General features: G+C 46.2%; 1 protein-coding gene across 1 annotated transcript in view; it reads left to right on the top strand.

The window, feature by feature from the left end:
• LYST (lysosomal trafficking regulator) overlaps positions 1-22,941 on the top strand; it is a 409,773-nt gene that overhangs the window by 239,725 nt on the left and 147,107 nt on the right. Inside the window, exons 29-30 of the mRNA XM_082252534.1 lie at positions 6,202-6,341; positions 14,889-15,095. Coding sequence (XP_082108660.1) covers positions 6,202-6,341; positions 14,889-15,095 — 347 coding nt within the window. The remainder of the gene's footprint in view (positions 1-6,201; positions 6,342-14,888; positions 15,096-22,941) is intronic.

The following is a 22,941-nucleotide window of genomic DNA, read 5'->3' as shown; positions in this document are numbered from 1 at the left end:
ACAGTAAAATCAGTCTGCATATGCAGTAAAACATGCTTGTTATACTCACTGTGGAACCAAAGTGGTTAATTCTCTACATTGTGTAAAAAGGCTGTTTGATCCTGTCTGCTCTGGTCCTTCCGTCCTTCCACTGTCCCCTAATAATTTACAGAGGGCCAGGAGTCTTGCAGTCTCATACAGTCAGAAAACTCCTACAAGCTTTACCAGTATTTGGCTGAATACTGATAGAAGTCACAAGACTGCTCTAATTGCTGATAATAAAAGAAATTTAGCAGTTTATATTTACTAAAATAATTACATTTCCATGTTCAGTGTACTGTGGGAGACCAGATATATGCAGGGTCCTGGGTTTAATACCACTTTAAGTTTTCACGTCAGGGACTTTATTTTCCCACGAAATCCCTCAAGGCAACCTGAATGCCTGTTTACTACTTTTTGAGGAACCTACAGTAAGGTCTATATATATTTGGACACAGGCACAATTTTAGATTTTTTCAGGTATTTGCCAAAGCATATTTAAGGTATAGTTATATATAGGATATGGGCTGAAAGTGCACACACTCGGGTTTAATTTGAGGGTATATACATCCAAATCTGAGGAAGGAATTAGGAATTACAGCTCTTAATAGCCAGCCCCCTTTTTCAAGGGACCAAAAGTAATTGGACAATTGAATCAAAAGCTGTTTCATGACTAGGTGTGTGCAACTCCATTGTTATTTCTTAATCCATTAAGCAAGTAAAAGATCTGGAGTTGATTCTAAGTGTGGTATTCATAGTTGGAACCTATTGCTGTGAACCTACATCATGCCTTCAAAGACGCTGTCCATGCAAGTAAAACAGGCCATTGTAAGGCTTCAAAAATGAAACCAATCCATCAGAGAGATAGCAGCAACATTAGGAGTGGCCAAATCAACAGTTTGATACATTCTGAGGAAAGAAGAACGCACTGGTGAGCTCAGCAACATAAAAAGGCCTGGACCTCCATGGAAGACAACAGTGGTGGATGAACGCAGTATCCTCTCTACGGTAAAGAAAAACCCATTTACAACATCCATACAAGTGAAGGACACTCTGCAGGAGGAGGGTGTATCATTGTCAAAGTCTACAATCAAGAGAAGACTTCACGAGCGCAAATACAGAGGGTTCACCACAAGGAGCAAACCATTCATAAGCCAGATTAGACTTTGCCAAAAACCTCTAAAAAAGCCAGACTAGTTCTGAAAAGGCATTCTTTGGGCAGAAGAAACTAAGATTTTTCTGCACCAGAATAACGGGAAGTAAAAAGTGTAGAGAATGCTTGGAACACCTCATGATCCAAAACACACAATGTCCTCTGTAAAACATGGTGGAGGCAGTGTGGTGGCATGGGCATGCATGGCTTCCAGTGGCACTTGGTCACTGGTGTTTATTGATGTGGCAGAAGCAGCCAGATGAATTCTGCAGTGTTTAGAGATAAACTGTGAGCCCAGATTCAGCTAAATGCAGCAACGTTGATTTGGGTGGTGCTTCACAGTATAGATGGACAATGATCCAAAACACTCTGCAAAAGCAACCCAGGAGGTTTTGAAGGAAAAGTGGAATATTCTGCCATGGCCAAGGCAGTCACCCGATCTTAACCCAATTGAACATGCATTTCACTTGCTAAAGGCAAAACTAAAGGCACCCACAAACAAAGAACAACCGAAAAAAGTTGCAGCTAGAGCCTGGCAAAGCATCAGAAAGGAGGAAACCCAGTGTTTGGTAGTGTCCATGGGTTCCAGACTTTAGGCAGTAATTGCCAGTAAAGGATTCTCAACAAAGTATTAACAATGAACCTGTTTATTTATGATTATATTCTGTGAAAATGTGGGGGGGGGGGGCTGTGTAAATAAATGGTTGCAGTTCCTAAAATTTGTACTTGATATTTCATTTTTATCCCGTTGAATTAAAGCTGAAAGTCTGCATTACAAATTAATTTGGATTGTTTTGCTTTAATTTTATTCCGGTGGCATACAGAACCAAAAGTATGAAAATTGTGCCTCTGTCCAAATTTATATGGACCTAACTGTACATTACTTAATTTATAAAAGTGGGGAGACTGTAGTGTAAGAAAACAAAGGTCTCTCCCAAGGTAAACCTGACTAGAGCTAGAGCTTACTGCTCTAGGCAGTGTGAGGCAACATAATAATGCTGGGAGTGTGCATGCAGTGATGTTTCCAGGGCAGTGGACAGCAGAGCCACAGCTGAGGGAATGACCAGAATCAGGTGGAAGGAAAAGGTGCACGTATCAGGAGGCTCACAAGAAGCAAGTCTTAACACTAGCATTATAAAAAAAATACCCTTTGGTGTTGGTTTAAAAATGGTGGTTCTCTTGAGGTAGCTTTTAGTGTCAATAATCTATCTGGAGTGTTTTTTCTCCTTGTTTGTGTGATTGCATTTTCTCTATCGCTCATTGACAGACGTAGTCTTCTTGATTCTCAAGAGCTGGGTTATGTTGTCTCCGCAGGAGTAGGACTAGGCAGAAAGACAAAACGTTCTGGCTCCACCTTAGGGGCAGTCCCTGAGGGTATATCCTCCCTCTCTCTGCTACAGGGAATCAGTTTTTTTCTGTCTAGTCAGGAGTAAGGACCTAAGCTCCTTGCTGGGATCTTTTTGGTCCTGGCAAGATTTTTTCTTTAGAAGAAATATTTTTTAGGTAGTTTTTTCTCCAGTGTTTTTCCTGTGAGATCTTCAAGCAAAAAACGCCGGACTGGGCGACACTAGTGGTCACCCCAGCCGGCCTACGAGCGCGCGCAGACCATTGCATTGCGCTTGGTCGGCCGCGACACATTCAAGTAAGTATGCGGGGCCGGGCGACGGGCTGGATGTTGAGATCCAGTGGTCACCCCGGTTTCTGCCTACGAGCGCGTGCAGACCAGAGCTCCGCGCTGGGTCGGCCGCGACGGAGTCCCAGTGGAGGGACTGACCTTGCGAGTTAAAAGTCTCGCTTGGACGCCAGGAACCAGAGAGTCAAGGCGTCCGGAGTGGTCCACAAACCCCCACCCCGGTGGAGAGGGTATTGTGAAGAGAGGGTGCCTGTCGGTTCGGTATGGTGAGTAAACGTTCCCTTTTTTCTTTCCTCGTTATGAGGCAGTATGAATTATGGGCCCCTCCATACATGGTCAGTATATATCTGACACTAAAAGTCCCCCTTGTAAATACAGTATGTGTTTGTGGGAAGTGTGCTTGGTTTGAGAGCTAACACTCTACCCAGCAGACTGTAGCATTACAGCAGACATAGGAGGTATAATCCTACCTTATTTGTAGTGTATCTCCTGTAGATCTATCAATCGCCACTCAGCAGAGATGCAGGTGGATGTGCTGGGAAAAACGATTTCGGCGGTCCGCCGCCATTTTGCCGTAGACCAGGTGCATGCATGTCCTCAGGTCACGCCGGCCGCCATGTTTTTGGAGTCTAATGTCTCCTATATGGGGGCGGCCATGTTTCATGAGCCCAGCTACCTCGTGGAGGGAAACTCCGAAAGATTCAATCAGCAGTCCACCAACAGCTGGTCTTCCCTTCGGACTTGCATGAGGGGTCTGGGGTTGATGGTGGCTTCCTTCGAAGCAGTCCCATTTGCCCAGTCCCATACCCAAATTCTTCAGCAAGAGATTCCTCTCAGATGGAATCGGAATCCGGAATCCCTGGACAATCAGATCCGATTGAGCAAACAGACCAGAGAGTCTCTGGTCTGGTGGCTTCGGTCTCCGATGCTCAGCCAGGGAAAGTCATTTCTGCCAATATATTGGACGACAGTGACCACGGATGCCAGTCTATCCGGATGGGGAGGAATTCTCGGTCAGTTATCTGTCCAGGGACTTTGGTCCCCGGAAGAATCCAGGTTACCGATAAATGTATTGGAACTGAGAGCGATCAGACTTTGTCTGATTCACTGGACCGAGCAGCTCCAGGGCAGCCCGGTTCGGATCCAGTCGGACAACGCCACGGCCGTGGCTTATGTCAATCACCAGGGGGGCACCAAGAGTGTCCGAGCGGCCAAAGAAGTGGCTTGCATTCTTCGCTGGGCGGAACGATTTGTTCCAGCAATCTCTGCGGTGTTCATTCCGGGGGTGGAGAATTGGCAGGCAGATTATCTCAGCCGTCAGACTCTGGATCAGGGGGAATGGTCCCTCCATCCAGACGTTTTCCACCAGTTGTGCCTACGATGGGGCACCCCGGATATGGATCTGTTGGCATCTCGATTCAACAGGAAAGTTCAGAGATTCGTGGCTCGCTCCCGCGATCCTCTAGCAGAAACCGCAGACGCACTGATCGCCCCGTGGGGGCAATACCAGCTAATGTATGCCTTCCCTCCTCTTGGGTTACTGCCAAGACTTCTTCGCAAGATAGAGGAGGAAGGAATTCCAGTAATCCTGGCAGCTCCGGACTGGCCTCGTCGAGCTTGTTACGCCGACTTGGTCAGACTGATGGCGGACGTCCCGTGGAGACTTCCTCTCAGGGAGGATCTACTGTCTCAGGGACCGATCTTCCATCCTGCTTTACGATCGCTGGTTTTAAACGGCCTGGTTATTGAGACCCAGGTGCTGAAGGACAAGGGATTGTCAGCTTCAGTTATTCCTACTCTAGTTAAAACAAGGAAAGCGACTTCCAGAAAGATTATCATCGTACATGGAAGTCTTATATTGTGTGATGTGAATCCCTTGGGTTCCATCTACATCTTTATTCGGTAGTCCGAATATTGGCTTTCTGCAACAGGGAGTTGAGCAGAAGCTGGCCTTGAGTGTTATCAAGGGTCTGGTTTCAGCATTTGCTATCTTCTTTCAGAAGCTTTTGTCTACTCATTCCTTGGTGCGGAATTTCATCCAGGGGGTGCGACACCTGGCTCTGCCAGTGCACGCGCCGTTACCATCCTGGGATCTTAATTTGGTGCTGTCGGTTCTTCAGACACCTCCCTTTGAAAATATCAGGGAGATTCCCTTGCTTACTTTATCCCAGAAGGTGGTCTTCTTGGTGGCTATCACTTCTGCACGCAGGGTGTCAGAACTGGCTGCATTATCCTGTTGTTCCCCAGATCTGGTGGTTCATAGGGATAAGGTTGTTCTTCATCCGAATCCATCCTTCCTTCTAAGGTGGTTTCAAAGTTTCATTGAATAAGGACAGTGTATTGTCCTTCCTATGTCCTTAGCCCAATCATCCTCGAGAATTTGCATGGCATTCCGTGGATGTAGTTCGGGCGATCAGGATATACTTGAATACTACGGATTCAATTTGTAAGACGGATTCACTGTTTGTGATCACGGATGACCCTAAGAAGGGGTTGCCTGTTCTGCTGCGACCATCTTTAGATGGATCAGACAGACGGTGGTATAGGCTTATTTTATCTAAGGGTCGGGATCCCCCGTTCCCTGTTAAGGCGCATTCTACTCGGGCGCTTAGAGTTTCCTGGACCTTCCGCCATCAGGCGTCAGTGGTTCAGGTTTTCAAGGCGACTGTTTTAGTAGTCGGTTCATACCTTTACAATATTGTATAAGGTTTATGTGATGGCATCGTCAGATGCCTCTTCTGGCCGCAAGGTTCCTGCAGGCCACTGTTTGAGGAGACTGTTGGTCTACCTCGAGGATTTGTGGGGTAGGTCTCATCTGTTTTCTCGATGAGTCCTTTGATACTTCTGGTTGGCTCCGGTTGGGCCTTCTAGATTGGATTTTGATTCTGTCAATCCCACCCCTCATTTTGTGGCACTGCTTCTGGATGTCCCAGCTCTTGAGAATCAAGAAGACTACGTCTGTCAATGAGCGATAGAGAAAAATGGATTTTTGTAAGATCTTACCGTAAAATCCTTTTCTCTTAAGCTCATTGACAGACGTAGTACCCGCCCCTCTATCATTGAGTTGGGTTGGGTTAAATTCTCTGTACTGCTTTAAAACAGAACTGATTCCCTGTAGCAGAGAGAGGGAGGATATACCCTCAGGGACTGCCCCTAAGGTGGAGCCAGAACGTTTTGTCTTTCTGCCTAGTCCTACTCCTGCGGAGACAACATAACCCAGCTCTTGAGAATCAAGAAGACTACGTCTGTCAATGAGCTTAAGAGAAAAGGATTTTACGGTAAGATCTTACAAAAATCCATTTATTTTTCGCTGATAAAAATATTTAGATGGTTACTACAGTAATGCTTTACTTCACAGTGATGGGATGCAAATCCCTGTCAAAATTGTTTGTTCTAGAAATTTCAGAGAGAAAGACATACCAAGGATTAAGAGATGAATTATCAGAAGACGAGATGCAGTTGGATGTTTGGTGTGTCAAAAAGGCATTTCAGAGTGACCTGTTAAAAACTATGATCGATGGAATCAAGCTTTCGTTGGTATGTGTTTTGATTTTGCTCATTGTAGGTGCCACATTATTAAAATTGACAACATTGTAAAGGATAATTTTTTATGTTTATTTCTAAACAATTCCCATATACTGAAGATTCAAAGGATCACCTCGCCTAAAAATGTTAATTCAGTTATTTGAATGCTAACGTGCTAAGTCACTTAGCCTCACGTTTCCCAAATATTTCGGCCCACCCGATGCAGCAAATTAATGGGAGTTTTACTAGCAGTTGAAACTCGTCTCCCTGCCACAAATAACTATAACATTGTATTCTGTGACAAAAATATTAGTTTGTCCATTGAGAGACACTGGCAAACGGATAAATTAAGAGACAGCCCCCGTATAACCCCTCATCTATCCATCTATCCATAAGGCTACAGTTTCCCAGAAGGATTGGGCACTTTTCTCTTTCATTCATTGACAGACACAGCTCTTTATCTTGGCATTTGGGTTATGCTGCCTTATATAGAAGTAGGACACTAGGCAGGAAAGGGGGCTGTACCTCTTGGGGGCTCCTGCCAGGGCCCCTCTTCCTGCTGGGCTCATGTTATGTGCTCCTGGGGTCTCCCCTGGCCCCCCCCCCCCCCCCGGAGCTACAAGTCACCATTTTCTTGGGGCCTTTTGTGCTGTGGAACAGCGGCCATGTTTGTGTAGCCTCGGCAGTCATTTTCTTGTGGTTTTTCTCATTGAAAATAGCGACGGCCATGTTTTTGAAGCGGTATGATGGTGATTTCAGTGGTGGAAGCCTCCCCTCATCCCCTAGTGCTTTCTCTGGGATCTTTCTCTTCCTGATCGCCGCATGGTGTGCAGTTTGCCTGGTACTGTAATTGCCTGATCGGTGGTGGCGAGTCTTTTTGTGGGGTTTTCTCTCCCTCTGCAACCACACGCCTGGAATCCTCTCATAGTGAGCATGATTCCTCCACAACTGCGACCGCGCACGAAAGGCGCTAGTGGATGCACTAATATCTGGGCGTGAGAGCCAAAAGATGGAGGACGCAGCTGAAGCTGCGACAGAGGTGCAGGTACCCTTTGGCACTCACAAGCCATCCAGAGTGGCAAAGGTGTTTCCTTTTCCTGCCTATTTTGATGCTAAAGAGTGGGGAACGACCAAAGCGTCCCCATGTGGTTCCTTTATGCTTTACTAGGCGTTACCTCTGAGGAGTCCCTTCTTCAGATTTAGACTGTGCCACCGGTGGTGGACCCTCCGGTTTCCAGATTAAACAAGGCAACCATGATTCCAGTTGAAGAGTCCCCGGGTTATAAGGATCCGGCTGACTGGAAGGCAATGGCAGTGGCCCAAACTTTGTACACTCTGGCTGGTTCGGCAATGAGGCCGTTATTCATAATTTCCCTAGTGACACAAACTCCGAGTAGGCTAAGCTCTTACTCAATGACCTGAAGGGGGAACAGTTAACCACCCAACACCCCCCCCCCCCGCCTTTGCCAAGCTGGCGGACCAGCTGGTCCAGGGGCTTCAGTTTATCTGTGATGCCTCTTTGGCTGTGGCGTCTCTCGGTTTTGGCAGTGTCTTTGGCTCAAGTGCTGGTCTGCGGATCAGACTTCAAAAAAGGCCTTGACTGGTCTTGCTTTCCAAGGAGATTGCCTGTTTGGAGCTACCCTGGATGACACCATTAACCACTTAAGCCCCGGAAGATTTTACCCCCATTCCGACCAGGGGGTATTTTGCGATTCGGCACTGCGTGAATTTAACGCACAATTGCGCGGTCGTGCGACGCTGTACCTAAACGAATTTGACGTCCTTTTTTTCCCACAAACAGAGCTTTCTTTTGGTGGTATTTGATCACCTGTGCGATTTTTTGATCACGCGCTATAAACAAAAAAAGAGCGTCAATTTTGCAAAAATAGCAATATTTTTCACATTTTTTTATATGAAATTCCCCCAAAAAAAAATGTAAAAATCAAAATTTTTAAAAATTTTCGGCCAATTTGTTTTATGCTACCTATGTTTGGTAAAAAAAATCGCAAAAAGCGTATTTTGATTGGTTTGCGCAAAAGTTATCGCGTTTACTAACAAAGGGAAAGATTTTTGTCATTTTTGTTGTTTTTTTTTTTAACGCGTAATGGCGGCGATCTGCGATTTTTTTTTGCGGTTCTGCGACATTGCGGCGGACAGATCGGACCCTTGACTGACATTTTTGACACTTTTGGGGTTACCAGTGACATTTCTACAGTAATCAGTGCTATACATATGCACTGTTACTGTAAAAATACACTGGTAGTGAAGGGGTTAACTTTATTTGGAAGGGAGGGGCTGTGTGTGTCCCTAGGGGCGTGGTTTCTACTGTGATTGGCTGTGGCTCTAGCTGTAAGGACACTGATCAACGGATCTACATACCAGATCCGTTTTATCAGTGTCTTTGCAGCGAGGAGAATGACAGGCAGTTTGTTTACACAAGCTGCCTGACATTCTCCCTCTCCCCCGCCGATCGCCGAGTGACCGGCGGACATCGGGTCCGCTGGTCACACGCGCGGGGGGGTCCGTGACCACGCGGGAGCGGGAGCGCGCCCCCGGGGGCGCGCGCTCGCTCCCTAGACCCTCACAAGCAAGCAACGTAGCCCTACGTTAGTTTGCCTGTGAGGGGCTGACCGCCGACGTAGATAGTCGTGCGGCGGTCGGCAAGTGGTTAAAGGTCTCACGGGTTAAGAGTACTTTACTTCCGCAGGCTACTAGGGGCAAGGAACCTTGTCGCAGACATGGGCCTTCCTTCTCAGCGCATACATTTTTTTGTCCCTCAGGGTCGACTGACAAGGGCTCAATGCCTTTCAGGGCTTCTTCAGGAGGATCCAAAGCTTGGGCTTCTCCAGACCAGTGGACAAAGCTCCTTCTGCATGAAGGTGCGCCCTCACCTGTATCGGGGGTTGGGGGATGCCTGCACTGGTTTCCAGATCTATGGACTTTCTTGGTGCAAGACAAGTGGGTCCACAAAGTCATTCAGTCTGGCTACAAGATTGAATTTCGCTCTTGTCCCAAGCAAGGTTTTTTTCCTTCCAACTTGCGCCGGTCCCCAGACTGCTTAAGGATCTGTTTTGGGGCAGTACAAGATCTTATACTTCAAGGAGTGATTGTCCCGGGTCCAACTTTGGAACGTTTTCAGGGTTTGTATTCAAACGTGTTCACAGTCCCCAGGAAAGGGACCTCAAGGCGCTCAACTGCATTGTGCGGGTACAGAAGTTCAGAATAGAATCCATTCAAACGGTGGTGGCATCCCTACGTCAGGGAGATTTCCTCGCCTCTATCGATATCAAGGATGCCCACCTTCACATTTCAATATGTGCCAGTCACCAGCGTTTTCTCGCTTTGCCGTAGGAGAGGAGCATTATCAGTTTGCGGCTTTACCCTTTGGTCTCACCTCTGCTCCTCGGGTCTTCACAAAAGTAGTAGCCCTGGTGCTAGCTTTACTACACCAATAGGGGATTGCGTTACTGGACTACTTAGTCGATCTCCTTCTGCGAGCAGAGTCTCCCTCTGCTCTGGTGGAAGACCTGTCGATCTCAATACGAACTCTGCGAGTTCGGCTGGATTCTGAATTTTCAGAAGTCTGCTCTTGCTCTGTCCACAAACCTGAAGTTTCTGGGCCTGACTCTTTACTCGGCCTTAGCCAGAGTGCTCCTACCTCTAAACAAACTACAAAAATTGCAGGGTGCGATTCGCCTCCTGCTGTCCAGCAGATGGTCATCCCTTCGGACTTGCATGCGGATGCTGGGCCTGATGGTGTTTACATTTTGAGGTGGTTCCGTTTGCACAGTTCCATACGAGGTTCCTGCAAAGGGAGCTTCTGACCACATGGGACAAGACTCTGCAGTCTCTGAACAATCAGATCCGGCTGAGTCGGGGAACGAGGAAGTCCCAGATATGGTGGCTTCATTCTCCGGTGCTTCGGCTGGGAAAATCCTTCCTCCCTTTGTATTGGACAGTGGTCAACACTGATGCTAGCCTGTCCAGCTGGGGAGGCTTCCTTGGCAAACATTCTGCTCAGGGGATCTGGATGCTGGAATTAGTCCACACTGCTGATCAATGTCTTGGAACTCAGAGCAATCAGACTGTGTCTGGATCATGGGACGGATCGTCTTTGGGGTTGTCCAGTGCGCATTCAATTGGACAATGCAACAGCCGTGGCTTATGTCAATCACCGAGGGGGCAAGTGTCCTGGTGGCTCTGGAGGTACCTGACATTCTAAGGTGGGTGGAGTGGTTTGTTCCAGCCCTTTCTGCCGTACACATTCCCGGGGTCAAAAATTAGCAGGTGGATTACCTCAGTTGGCAGGTGTTGGACCAAGGGGAGTGGTCCCTTCATCCGGAGGGGTTTCATCAGTTGTGTGCCTGGTGGGGCATCCCCGAGGTGGATCTGTTGGCTTCTTGGCTCAACAGAAAGGTGCAGAGGTTTGTGGCTCGGTTAAGGGATCCTCTGGCGGACGCCAGACGCGCTGGTTCCCCCGTGGGGTCAGTATTGGCTGATTTACGCCTTCCCTCCTCTCGAACTTCTGCCAAGACTTCTATGTAGGATCGCGGCAGAAGGTTATCTTAGTGGCGTCGGACTGGCTTTGTTGGGCTTGGTACACCAATCTGATGCGCCTTTTCGCCGACTTTCCTTGGAAGCTGCCTCCCAGGGAGGATCTGCCTTTCCAAGAACCGATTTACCATCTTGCTTTACAGTTGCTGGCTATGACGGCTTGGCTGTCGAAGCCCAGGTGCTGAAGGATAGGGGTGATTATCTGAATCAGTGATTCCTACTCTGTTAAAAGTTAGGGAATCTACTTCTAGGAAGATCTACCATCTTAGGTGGAAGATGTACATTGCGTGGTGTGAGTTGCTTGGGGTTCATCCTAGCTCCTTCTTGGTGGCTCAGATCTTAACCTTCCTTCAATGGTGTGTTGAAAACAAGTTGGCCTTGAGCACTATTGAGGGCCATGTTTCGACTTTGGCGGTCTTCTTCCAATGACCTTTGGCCACACACTCACTGGTGTGTACCTTTCTTAAGGGTGTTCGACATATGGGTCCCTCCAGGGCGGGCTCTGTTGCCTCCTTGGGATCTCAATTTGGTGCTTTCAGCTCTACAGATGCCTCCCTTTGAAAATAATTGAGAGATTCCCCTGCTTACGCCGTCCCAGTAGGTGGCCTTTTTGGTGGCTATCACCTCTGCGCGCAGGATGTCGAACTGGCGGCGTTATTCTGTTGTTCACCTTTATATGGTGATTCACAGGGATAGGGTGTTTCTCCGCCCCTTTCTGTCGTTCCTTCCAAAGGTTGTCTCTGATTTTCATTTGAAAGAAGACATTGTGTTGCCTTCCCTGTGTCTCAGGCCTAAACATCCGAAGGATATTTCCTTGCATGCCTTGAATGTGGTCTGGTACAATTAGGGTGTACCTGGCAGCTACAAAGTCTTTCAGGAAGTGAGACTCTCTATTTGTGTTCACGAACGGACCTCAAAGGGATCCCACATGGATCGGACAGACGGTGCTTCAGGCCTTTTCCATCAGGGGTCAGGTTCCTCCTTTCCCTTTCAAGGCGCACTCTACTAGGGCGCTTAGTGCCTTTTGGGCCTTCCGGCATCAGTGACGCAGGTTTGCAAGGTGGCCACCTGGTCGTCTGTGCACACTTTAACAAAGTTTTATGAGGTGGATATGCTGGCATCTGCGGATGCTTATTTTGGCCGCAAGGTTTTACAGGCTGCTGTTGAGAGGCCCTAATCATCTTTGAGGGTGTATTATTTTTTTCAGGTGAGCTCCAGTTGTTTATGGTTGAGCTCCATGTTACTTGGTTGGCTGCGGTTTAGCCTGGAGAATTTTCTCTTGCTGTTCCCACCCCTCACGTTTGACATTGCTTTGGGACGTCCGAACTGTCAAGAAGATAAGGAGCTGTGTCTGTCAATGAACGAAATAGAAAATGGGACTTTTGACTAACCGTAAAATCCATTTCTCTGATTTTCATTGACAGATACAGCACCCACCCCTCTGTGGAGTTGGCTTTCTTCTGACACTGTTTGTACCAAAACTGAGTGCTTATGGCTGAGAGTTGGAGTATATACCCCCTGGGACTGCCCCATAGACATAGTCAAGCTTTTTCTGCTTAGTTTACTACTCCTTTAGATGGCATCATAACCCAACTGTCAAGAAGATCCAGAGCTGTGTCCGTCCATGAATATCAGAGAAATGGATTTTACGGTAAGTCAAAAATCCCTTTTTTTTTTTCCAGTTCTGCCTAAAAAAGTCTAATTTTTCTGGCCTTTTACCTTCATGTTGTTTTTTTTTCTGCAGTGACTTAAATTAAGGTTCCTTGCTGCTTGAGCTGGTCTTCACATAGCAGCTCTCCGGATGGGCAGCTTTTTACTATTAACGCTGTACCATGAGTTTGCTGGGCTGGACGAGTTAGTCTAGCATAAAATATGACCTTTAAACGCTCGACTTCTGCATTGTGCATTGTGGCACTTTCCATACTGCTTTACTTAAATGTGGGGTGCTTTCTGCATCCAGAGCCACAGCACATCCCCAAAGGTGACCCTGTCTCCGGCAGATTGAAGATGTAAGACTGGTTGGGCTGAAGCACTGGAAGCTAGTTCTTTGTTTGCATTTTTTGAGTGCCTTTATACATTCCCTGCCACCACTGGTTTTTATTGTGGTAAGGGTTAAGATCGAGGGATTGAGCATTGATGTCATCTGCTTGCTGGAGTGTTCCATGCTCTTTTACGCCATTCAGTATAGAGAAAACGCCTTCCTGCTGCTTCTTCTAAAACACCACGATTGTCTGGTCTGGTTCTACTGCCCACCCACAGTGACACGCTCATTTCCGGCTGCCTTAAACTCATAAGCTTCTTGGGTTTGTGAGTACTTATGCCTCACGTTGACCCTGGTTGCTTATTGCTATTCTGCGCAACATGTCTTCCCAAGAATGCACAAAGGGCCACGGGTGACCTCAGCCTGTACTTAGCAGTTCTGGGGTGTGTACCCAGTATCCGCAGAAGGTGCCAGTGCCTGTAATCTAGAGCCTGAGGCCCCAGTTGTTAAGGGTCATCAAGGGAATCTCCTGCAGCTACAAGAGGTGGTGCCAGATTTTCAATGTCAGAGGCTCTTAGCACGCCCCAGCAACATTTTTGGCAGTGTCTGTCTATGACTCTTCTGAATACCCTAATCTTACTGACATGGGATTCCTGTTGCCATCTCTAATTCAGATTTATACACCCAACAGTCTTCCTGTGGAGAGGCTGTTGTTGTCCCACCTGCAGGTGATTTACAGGGGGTTGTTTTAAACTTTATTGATGCAGTGCATACTCCTTACATCTGATAGATCAGCACTTCCAAATCTAGGGTCGTTTGGAGCTCCTAGAGCTGCAAGGCCTTCCCGCTGCACCTGCTATTTGGGTCCTCTTTCTTAAGACTAGAAACACCCTAAAGGGTCCTGGGCCAAATCTGGGAGTGTGTCTAAACATTTTACCTTTGAGAGGGATTTTGTGAATAGTTGGTGTCTTCCCACCATAAATGCACCTGTGATCCTTGTTAACAGACCATACTGTATCAGAATGGGAAGATTTCCTCTAAAGAGATCCCTTCATTGCAGAGGAAGGCCCTTGCTTATAAGAGTATATGTCTGTAGCTTCGGGCTGTAGTTGTGATGGCTTGTTACAAGCATCAAAAACGTATGTCTTGTGTCTTGCATGGCTGTATCCTTGGAGGGCAGATGATTGCCATTGAGGGATCTCTTTGGACCTGCTCTTGACACTGTTATTAGCAACGCCATAGGTTGCTGGAGTTTTCTCCTGCCTCAGTGCATGGGACCTGTGGAAGGGGCAGGGAATCATCATCCATTTCACCAGTAGCTGCCCATGGGCATTTAAACCTACTCTGCACTCAGGCCATGAGGCTTGAAGTTGGACATCCTCTAACCCCTCAGTTCAGCCTTCTATAGGTGCACCCCCATTTCAACACATTGAAAACTGTTTATATAAATGGGTCCGTGGGTAATTCACATGCCTGAAGAAGTGGTGTTTTTTTTCCCCCCTAGCCTTGTGTACTGCTTGCTCACAAAATGGAGACATGCTGGATAGATGAGAAGTTATACAGGAGTCATACAGGAGTTAAACAGGAGCAGACTTACAATTTTCCTGTTTGACAGTGTCTCAACTTCCCGTAGGTGACAGTAAAACCGAAGTATTAATACATTCTTATGTCCCTTAAAGAAAAAGATTTTACAGTAAATACAAAATGCTATTTTTGGGTGCACCGACCCTTAAAATATTAGTGTATACTATTTCCTGCAGTGGCAGACCCAGGTCATCTTTATGCTGCAGATTTGTGGTAAAGTCTTTGCCTACTATTGACATATATAAATGTGTTCTGTGTTGGCTCCCCACTGAATTGGTCTGAAGGACTATAGACTAGAGATTAATACTGTAAGGAGAAGCTTCTTGCCATCTAAAATCAGATAGCAAAACACATCTCTCATTTCTATTCGGTATTATTTTATTATGTAATTATATATGAATTTGTTCTTCAGTCTGAACTGTACTGTCGGATTTTAACAGGCTTCAGGTAGAACCAGCTCTCCCAAGAATCCATGGAAAACCATTCTTTTGCAGTGTAATGACACATTCCGTGTTCAGCTTGGAAGACTCTTAGTACATCTTTTGTCTCCGTCTCAAAACACTGAAGAAAGAAAAGAAGTCCTTGGAATAGTCAATGAACCTAAACATGAAGACATGTTAAAGGAATGCCTATGCCCAGGTTTGCAAGTAAGTTCAGCGTAATAATATATTATTATTATTATTATGGTATTTATTATATATTCTAGACAGCACAGTTTATTTTACTTCTTGTCAGGACAAGAAATTAAGAGATATCTTAGTAAACTGAGGAAACTTTAAAGGTCTAACTCTGGATTAGGTCAGGCGTGTTCAGAAGCTATTCTGAACCCACCTTAGCTATTATGCCAGGAAGCTGTTACTGTACACCTCAAGGTGGCGAATGCCTCGGATACTTATGACTGCAGTTTACAGTTGCAGCTTCCTGGTGGGATAGTTCAAGTGAGTTCCGACTAGGATCCCAATATGCCTGAGCTCATCCCTAGTTCTGATAATGTTTTATTTTTTGGCCGTGTTTCCTTTCCTATATTTATTGCATATGGGTTGGAAGGAGAGGGAGCAAGAGAAAATCTTCCACTTTAACCAAAATTAAATGGCTGGAAAGCAGTTTGGCTTTAAGGCTAGTCTAGACAATAAAATGTTGCCTTTTTTTTAATCTATGGAAGTGGTAAATTGGAGACGTTTATATTGTTTTAGATAGACCATGTCACTAGATAAAATGTATTGTAGCAATTTAGTAAAATTCTGAGCAACCGTTTTAAAGAACACGTTAAGTAGGAATCCGATAAAAACTTTGGATCCCTTTTTCTTTGCCAGACCTTTGTCGCTGCTTTCTTCTTTCCTCTGACTTTACATTAATAGGCACCGAGCACAACCTACCACTAAGAAGGGGAGGGGGTGGTGCGGTGTGGTAGTGCGGGAGCATGTGTATAGACCAGCTTGCAGCAGCAAATTTCAACAAAATCTATTCTTTTATCCTCTGTGATATAAGAGCAGTAGTTGGGTTGCCTTGTGCATTTTTCACCAATCAGCTCAACCAGTAGCAGAAGCTTTCACATTTCTATAGAAGATTCAAAGAGGTGCTGTCTATTCCATTGAAGAAACAGCTGCTACTGCTGGCTGGTCTGTATGCTCCCGCGCTCTGCCTTACTGGTAGACTGTGCCGTTGGGTAAAGGAACCCTTCCAATCTGAGAGACCTGGAGAAGTTGGCAAAAGAAGAGTGGTCCAAAATTCCAGTAGAGAGGTGTAAGAAACTCATTGATGATTACAGGAAGCGATTTGATTTCAGTTAATTTTCGAAGAGTTGTGCTAACAAGTATTAAATTGAGGGTGCCAGTAATTTTGTCCAATCCATTTTTGGAGTTTTGCATGGAACGTGTCAGATTTGGCTTTTTGTTTCTCTACTTTTTTGTTTCTCACCAAAACAAACAAAAGACATAAACATGAGAATGCCTAAACATTTGTAATTGCAAATTTTCTCTGCGAAGTGGTGCATTATCTGACAAATATTTTTGGCCATGACTGTATAAGGTCTTGATTACAAAATCTGAGGACAAGGTCTCTTTAATGTTTTTTATTGTATTATTTTCAAATATTTTGCTCTAACAGCACCTCCTTATGTTATAAAAAATGATTTATGCAAAACTAAGCATTGCAAGATTCTGGCTTGTATGCCTTAAAAGGTTAGTTCACCTTTATTGACTTTTGTCAAAAAACATCCTATGCGTTACAGCATCCTCAATATAATAATATGCTGTTCTCAGTTTTGTAAAAGAAAACATACTTTGTAAGCTGCTTTTTCTGTTGCCCACCTCCCTCCTTGCACAGCCCTGGAAACTCACAAAAGAGCACTCTGCTTTTTTCCTTATCCTTGCATGTGCAATCACCTTTCCTGCACGCTTGTGAAATTATGAGCTGGGAGAAAAAGTGGACTATGCATGTGTGGGTGGAAAATAAAGTTCAGGGCTCTTTTGTGAGTTTCTAGGTCTATGCATTGAGCGCTCCATGTCATCCTGCCATCTGCAGAACAAAGAGGGCATGGCAATGGAAAGAACAGCTTAAAAAGTAAGAATTCTTTTAGAGCTTCAGGAAAAAATGTTAGTGCAAATTCTTTGCCAACTATGTACAAAAGAGGGAATATGTATGATGTATATGCTTTGCTGCTGTGTAGTAGTAAAATCATACCTCATTTCTAAGTTGACACTGCTGGATTTCTGGGTGCTGGAGAATTGGCTCCTAATGGAAGTGAAGGGGCTTTCGGTTACACCACATTCCTTCCTCACGCCATGCCCATGCACAGAAAGTTTTACAAGATGTTCAATGATTGGAGGATCAGAAATCATATGCTTCTCCACCTATCCTCTCTCATCCTCCAATCACAGAACGCCAGTAAGTCTAAGTGAGGGCTGTCACTTTTTTCAGTGTTAAATGAGGAATTGACCCCTCCATTAAAATCATTATGTATGAAATAAATTACCACTTTGTAACTTGGCTAATGATCAAATCTGGAAGTGTAGACAAGTGTGTATTAACACAGTATATGTCCTAAAGGCAGTGCAGGAAAAGTATATATATATTAACTGCAGAGGGGAAATAAAATGGAATAAATATCACTATTTTAGGAGCACTAACAGAAATATCCCCATCCCAGGAAATGGGAAATTTGGTGATTTTTACAAAGAATGATGAAAGTGTGTCAACAAGAAGGAATAATGTGCAAACTTTTGTAGTTTAGGATAAACACTTTTTTGTCACATGTTTACATAGTTTGAAAAAAATCCATCTAGTTCAACCAAAAAAAAGAAAGAAAGAAAAACAAAAATCTCAGTATACATTATCCTATACCTATAGTTGATCCAGAAAAAAAATTAAAAAAAATTAAGAAATCCATTTTTTTTCTGCAGGGGAAACAATTCTTCCTAATCCCCCAAGAGGCAATTGGATATTCCCTGGATCAACTAAAATATATATTATATATTTTTTTTTTTTAACAGAGACCCAAAAAAATAAAATGGCTATTGTTGCAATATTTTATGTCCCACTGTATTTGCAGCATATCTGCAATAGAAATAAGCATGAGAGGTCCTTTTTATTGAGCGATCTGGGGTCAAAAAGACCCCAGGTCTCTCATTTACCTTTTAAAAGCCAAAAAAAATAGACATTTTGACTTTAAGGGGAATAAAAATCCTGTTGAAATGACTGAGGACCCGGAGGGACGCCATTCTGGTCCTCCAGGGGGATAGAGCCAAGTGGGGGCCATCTTGCTCTCACTTAACTTCCTGCCTATCCATCCAACGGATTGCATCATTTCCGGGTTTAACAGCTCTTGTAAACATGGAAACGACCGGAAAGCGGCGGGGGCACCTCTTCTGCTGCCCTTTAAAGTGATTCCATGGCGAATCCACCGCTGGGATCACTTTTAGCAGATGCCCAATCGCCCACAGTAAAAGATACCAGGGTTATGGCAACTAGCTGCTGCCATAACCCTGGTATCAAACGTCAAAGTAACTATGTATACACTATATTACTAAAAGTATTGGGACACCTGCCTTTACACACACATGAACTACAATGGCATCCCAGACTTAAGCCTCGTATACACGCAACGATTATCGGCCGACCGATCGTCCGACTTTTGTCCAAGTTGTGTTTTGTTGGTTGGAATGTGCCTAGACTGCACACAAATTTTCTCAGCCAACAAAAATCTGCTTCAGAAGTGATGTCATGTGTTGGTTTGTTTTCTTTGTGTTTTTTCTTCACTGAGCATGCCCAGACTTGCTCATCAGATTTTTCCCTGTCGAAATCTGTACTGACTGCACGAAAATCGGCCGTTGTGGTGACGGCCAACAAAAATTGTATAGCCTGCACACCAGATTTTTTTCGGCCGAAAAGTCGGAGTCGGTTGTCGGAAGCATCATACTTACAAGCCGAAAATCGGCCGATCGGACGTTGGCCGAAAAGTCCCTGCCAATTTTCGACGCGTGTGTACGGGGCATCAGTTTGTGGGGTTTAATATTGAGTTGGCCCACTCTTTGCAACTATAACAGCTTAAATTCTACTGGGAAGGCTGTCCACAAGGTTTAGGAGTGTGTCTATAAGAATAATTGATCATTCTTTCAGAAGCGCATTTGTAAGGTCAGGCACTGATGTGGACAAGAAGGCCTGGCTCACAATCTCCGCTCTAATTCACCCAAAGGTGTTCTATCGGTTGAGGTCAAAACGCCTAAAAATGATAGAGCCTTCATTTCTTTTTAAGTGGGTAAACCTACAAAATCTGCAGGTGGTCAAATTATTATTTTCCCCATATAACTCAATGTCTAGTTCACTGTATGAACCACCTATGTATTTACAGATGCTGATTGTATCATCCCTTGATAGACTCTTTACAAGGGACAATAAACTCAGTTCCGCTAATCTTTCCTCAAAGCGGAGCGCTTTCCCCAGCTCCCCAATATCCTTTATGTGAATACTGGTGGCCAAAGCTGAGCTGCATATTCCATATGAGGTTTTACTAGTGATTCGTACAGGGCCAAAATTATGTCTCCCTCTTTGGAGTCTATACCTTTTTTAATACAAAAAGGTATTTTGCTAGCTTTAGAAACGGGAGCTTGGCATTGCATGCTGTTGGGTTTAGGTGCAGGATAGTGTTGTGGAGGGTATGAAGGTTGCCAGTATCTGCAGGAGAGGAGTGCCAGAAATGATAGGAGTGGGCAATATCTGCAAGTATGGCACGGGGGGGGGGTGGAGTATAAAGCGCTGGTGTGCGCAGGAGAGGCTTAGGGAGGATGTGATGGTGCGCAGACTATTTAGGGGAGGAGTGTGACCGCAGGTAGTTAATGCAGGAGACGAAAACGGAGTATATTGGGCGGTATTTGCGGGAAATATATATATTATGGCCTGTGCCAAAGAGTATAACATTGGCCGGTGTGAGTGGGAGAAGATAGTGAAGAAAACCGCAGCATGTGTAGAAGAGAGGTTCAAGAGGATAAGACAGTTGGCAGTATGCGCAGGAGAGGAGTATGGAGGGGAATGACATCCGATAGCATTTGCAGGAGACTAGCACGGATAGTCCATTATATTTAAAAAAAAAAAAAAAGCCTTTAGCATGGCATGGGCACTATTGAGTGCACAATGTATGTGCTGTGCTTTCCACATTGTACTGAAAACAATGGTTGTGGTCGGTAAATAATGATGGATACCCTTGGTATGGAAAGTCGGTGTGGTGTGCCAGAACCGACGTAAGGGGGTAGGCCTGTAAATAAAGAGGGCCCCCCGAAGATTAGAGGTCAGGAAAAAAGGGTGAAGGTGGGTGGGGCGACTCGAGCGCCCAGCAGCAGGCCGGTGTAGGGGAGGGGCGGCGCTATAAAGCCCGCTAGCTCCTCCCACAAACACCGGCCTGCGGCCGAACACTTGTGGTCGGTAAATAATGATGGATACCCTTGGTATGGAAAGTCGGTGTGGTGTGCCAGAACCGACGTAAGGGGGTAGGCCTGTAAATAGGGCAAAAAAGGAAGCAAATGACACACTTTATTGACAACCCAAATTCATGTTACAAGCCTACTAAAAGCTAACCTCAACTCCTCCTCGGGGTGAGGAATATATATCTGAAAGGCATCAGATTCCCAACGACCAAGTCTTTTGATGATATGACCTGGCATGTTGTTGCCGGAGGCAGCTGACGCAGCTCCAATCCTAAAGGAGTGGCCAGAATGCGCCGCAGGGTCCCAACCCAGCCTGATACATAAGGTGCGGATGTAAAATATAAACTTCGACGTGGTGAGGGGAATGCCCAGCAACGCGAAAAGTGGTGAGTAGCTGGGCGAGCTCTGAGTCCGAGCTGCGTAATTGTCCAGGACATTGACAGGGCACCAATTATTCCCCGATGGCTACAAAGGGATGGACGAAGGTTGTCCCACCTGCCTGGTCTTAGAACACCGAAGTGTCAAGACGTAGTGATCTCCCCGTTTGACCAAGTCCCGTTTGAGGAGGCATGTGCGACCCTCTGACTGGGAAGCCACCGTGAACTCCCCGGGCCTGAGAAAGCCGTAAAAGGCCAGGTACATGGCGGTCTTTACAGCTAAGTTCGTGAAGGGCTCAAAAGGGGCCGTGTCCAACAAATCAGAAAGAGCCCGGAATTTCTCCCCACCTATCGGCAACCGCCTGACCGGTGTATGGCGATCCACCTTGCCAATGCCCTTCAAAAGGTTTTTCACTGGATATGCCCTGAGAAAGGGAGCCGAGTTCGGCTGGTACGTCAGGACGTGATGTTGAACCCCCGACAAGTACAGTTTGATGGTGCTGGCAGAAAGTTTCAGCTGGAGGTGGCAAAAAGCTGCAAAGGCGACCATCGTCTGGACTGAGCGGTCGTGCAACCCAAATTCCGCTGAAAACCTCCGGAAGATGGACATGGCTCGGTCATAAGCCTTCCTGGTATTAGATGACAGAGCCATCCGGACCAATTCCCGACCATGCGCCACAATCCGGGCTAGTCCAGGATTAAATCTTCGAACTTCGGTGTCCGAGTGGGGCGTCTGTCGGCCGTTGGGTGGAGGTTGAAGAACACCTGTAATTTAGACCAGGAAAGAGCGTCAGCAGCTGCGTTGGAGTGGCCCGGGATATGTTCACAATAAAGAAAAAAACTGGTGGGTGACTGCTAACAAAGTCAGCCTGCGAACCAGCCTCATGATGGTCAGGGATGCAGACCGGCCCTTGTTAATGATGTCACAGGCTGCCTTATTGTCGCTAAAACACTTAACTGCCATCCCTGACCAGCACCTACCCCAAGTGAAAGCTGCTGCCACTATAGGGTATATCTCGAACAACGCCGAGGTCTCCCGGAAAGCAGGTAAGGCAAGTGACTCTGTCGGCCAATAATCCCTGAACCACGAATCCCCAAAGATGGCAGCAAACCCCGTGTGAGCAGCCGCATCCGTCCAAAACACAGGGGACTGGGGTGAGATAGGCGGGATAAACATGGAAATGCCGTTCCACCTTTCCAGAAACTCCACCCACATGGCCAGGTCCGCCCTGGCTGGGGGATCCAGGTGGGTGACAGAACCCTCCGGAAGACCTGGCAATAGACACAGTAACCAGGAGATGAATGACCTGCCCTGGGGAATGATGCGCATGGCAAAATTCAATGACCCAATCAACGACTGCAGATCTTTCCTCATAAAAGACCCTACTTCCAGGAACCTGCCTACCACCTCTCGAATGCGCCTAAGCTTGTCCTCAGGGAGGCTGGACTGCATGGAGATGGAATCCAGGGTGATCCCCAAGAAATCTAGCCTGGTGACAGGTCCAATCGTCTTGCCTGGTGATAGAGGGACCCCTAAGGTTGAAAACAAGGCCACAGTGCTCCTCAAACTGACAGGAGTGCAGTTGCCCTGTTCGATCAACAAGAAGTCGTCCAGATAGTGCAAAACCGTAGGGCACCTGGTGATATTCAGAAGAAGCCAGCAGAGCGTCTCGGCAAAAGTATCAAAAATCCTGGGACTGTTCTTGGATCCGAATGTGAGCCTGATGGCGAAATAATATTCCTCCCTCCACTTAACACCGTGAACATGCCATAAAGAGGGGTGAATGGGCAACAGCTTGAAGGCGTTGGCTATATCTGTCTTGCTGAGCCATGCAGCCCTGCCTGCCCCCAAAATGGCTTGGATGGCGTTGTCCACGGTGGTATAGTGGAGAGAGAACTCAGCTGAAGGGATAAGAGAATTCAGGCTAGGGTTATTGGAGGAATGAGGAGCCGACATGTCAATGATTAACCGTCTTTTATTAGAGTATTTGCTTGTGGACATGCCAATGGGGTTTGTACGCCAGGAGGTGAAGGGGGGGTCGGGAAAGGGGCCTAGCATGAACCCTTCCTGAACTTCCTTCCTGATCAGAAGGTCCACTGACAGCGGGTCCTCCCTAGCAGACAGATTGGGGCATTCAAGTGACCCTGGGGGAAGAGACACCAACCCCGTGTGGAACCCCCCTGAAAACCCCTGCACC

This window comes from Pelophylax lessonae, assembly GCF_965119305.1.
Source record: "Pelophylax lessonae genome assembly, chromosome: 3".
Taxonomy (NCBI): Eukaryota; Metazoa; Chordata; class Amphibia; order Anura; family Ranidae; genus Pelophylax; species Pelophylax lessonae.
This window is presented reverse-complemented; position numbering and strand designations above follow the sequence as displayed.